Genomic DNA, 2,327 nt, shown 5'->3' on the forward strand with positions numbered 1-2,327 from the left:
GAACTGACATATAACCCATAAATATTATTTTATTATTTGTTCATTTATTTTTAAACAGATCTCGATGGTTAAAAATGTTCCATTTTTCATTAGTTAAACAAATATATTTTCGTTTATCATTAAAGAGCTTATTTAATTTCTCTTAGATCTATGATCAGATAAGCATAATGATAAAAATTAACCCAGATGATACTATAATTTTTAATGGATCCAAATACCTTAATTTCTTCTTCTTTCAGCGATGATTTTCGTAATCTCATCACAAAAACAACGCGTTTAAGTCATTATAATTTGCTAGAAATGTGTCAGTATTCCAGGTCATTTAATTTTGTCTTTTATATTGATTACAGCTCCACTTTAATACTTTTCATGCATGTCTAAATTATTTTGGATTTTTATAATTTTTTGTATTTTATAAATATTATTATTTTTACTTTATTGTGTTGACTCCTGTAGAGAAACAAGCACACATCGAGATCTCATATTGCTCGCAGTACCTATTATGGGTTCTCAGTGGTTCAATCAGCAAATGAATAATCAAGATCTTCCCAACAACATTGCTGAAGACACAGTTGACCTCACTCTGAAATTAGGGTTACCAAACAAAATTAATAATTCTGAGAAAAATAAACAAATCCAATTTGATTTTGCTCCTTTGGCTCCAAATCTTACTACTCAGCCTCCTCAGGTATAAATCTTTCTTATAAATATGGGTATTTATTTTGTTTTTGTTAAGGTTTGAAATTTACGTTAAAGTAATTATGGTTAATTTATTTTCACGATAGAGGATTAATCTTCGTTTTTCTTCAAATTTTTTGTTGAGAAATGAAGATTTATTGATGGTTGATCTTAATTTCCACGTTATTCTTATATTAATCACTTCACTTTACTTCAATTTTTTTATTAAATAACGTTTAATTCAAGATTATTATTTTGGTAGTTTTACGCCTTGATTTTTTTATATGTGAAATTAAGGTACATAATTAATTGTGTTATCGGTAATTCGTTACCAAAGTTGGTAATGACAGAAAAAGCTGATGATATAGATATGTGTGCATATACGCGTTTTGTGATTAATGAATTTAAGAGTAACAAATAATCTCATTAAAAATTATTATTTTGAAAAAAATAATTTTTAATGTTTTTAATTTTATTAATTTGGTTATTCCCTTGTTAAAATTTCTTGAATATAATACATCAAATATTTTTCTGTTTATTCTTATTATCATTTTCCACGATTGTATTATTGTTGTTGTTGTTACTGAGTTCATTTATTTTCAATAAATTTTATAATTTTGTCTCCCTTTCTGAAAGTGTTGTCCATCAATTGACATTTGCCCTCATTTCTAGACAATTTAAATAAGATTTTTGTCTTTTAAACTCTTATATTTATTCTTCAATATTTCAAACAGATAGACATTAATTTCGAAATATGTTCTTATTTTTTAAATCCTCTACTTGAATTATATCATATGAATATGCAATTATGTAACATCTTTATTGGTTAATTACACAGGGCCAAAAACAAAATGAAATTGCCAATTCTAATAACATTACAAGTGGACAAAGCTTAAATGCCAATAATTTTGCATGGCAATCCAATCGGGAAAACCAATTCCATCCACAATATATGCGGCCAAATGGGTGTGGATTCGGCCAATTTTCAGCTGCTGCTTCTTCTTCTTCATCAATGCCCTCAACATTTTCCATGTACCCAAACACTTATTATTACAACAACTCCAACATGAACCCTTACCCCAATTTAATGCTTCCACCACCACCAACCATGAACAACTACACACTTCTTGACATCCCAACAAGGCGAGCAACAATGAATGAACTTGAAAGGTCCTCAAGCTCTCGAAGGTATGGTTTGCAACATCAACAATATGTTGGAAATTATAACAATCCGTTTAAACGATGCACCAACTACAACTGCAACACCAATGACACCCCGATGTGGCGCAAAGGTCCCCTTGGTCACAAGGTATGTAACTAAGATAAAATATATTATTTTTATTTAAAAATCAAATCATTTTTTTAACTTAGTATATTAATTAATTTTTCTCTTCTTTGTTGTTAATTAGACACTTTGTAATGCTTGCGGCATTAAGTATAGAAAAGAAGAGGAGAAAAGAAAAGCTAAAGAAGAGGCAAGTAATCGAAAGTCAAACAATAATTTAGGTTGAATCTTAATTTTTTTTTTTTTATGAAATTGTAAAAATAAAATACAATCAAAGTGATATGTGTACTCCTAATAATTTTGTTGAATTAGATGGATGATGACATTGGGGTGCATTTAGTTAATTGATTAGTTTTGATCATTA

At 28.3% G+C, this 2,327-nt stretch overlaps 1 protein-coding gene across 1 annotated transcript; it reads left to right on the forward strand.

Annotated features, from left to right (window-relative positions):
• Positions 1-462: 462 nt before the first annotated feature.
• Positions 463-2,327, forward strand: LOC123205631 (GATA transcription factor 29-like). The gene is made up of 3 exons (XM_044622641.1): positions 463-688; positions 1,517-1,987; positions 2,088-2,327. The coding sequence occupies exons 1-3, from the start codon at positions 503-505 to the stop codon at positions 2,187-2,189; spliced, it is 759 nt and encodes a 252-aa protein (XP_044478576.1). The 5' UTR covers positions 463-502; the 3' UTR covers positions 2,190-2,327.

The sequence above is a fragment of the Mangifera indica genome, unplaced genomic scaffold (genome assembly GCF_011075055.1).
Source record: "Mangifera indica cultivar Alphonso unplaced genomic scaffold, CATAS_Mindica_2.1 Un_0010, whole genome shotgun sequence".
In the NCBI taxonomy this organism is placed as follows: domain Eukaryota; kingdom Viridiplantae; phylum Streptophyta; class Magnoliopsida; order Sapindales; family Anacardiaceae; genus Mangifera; species Mangifera indica.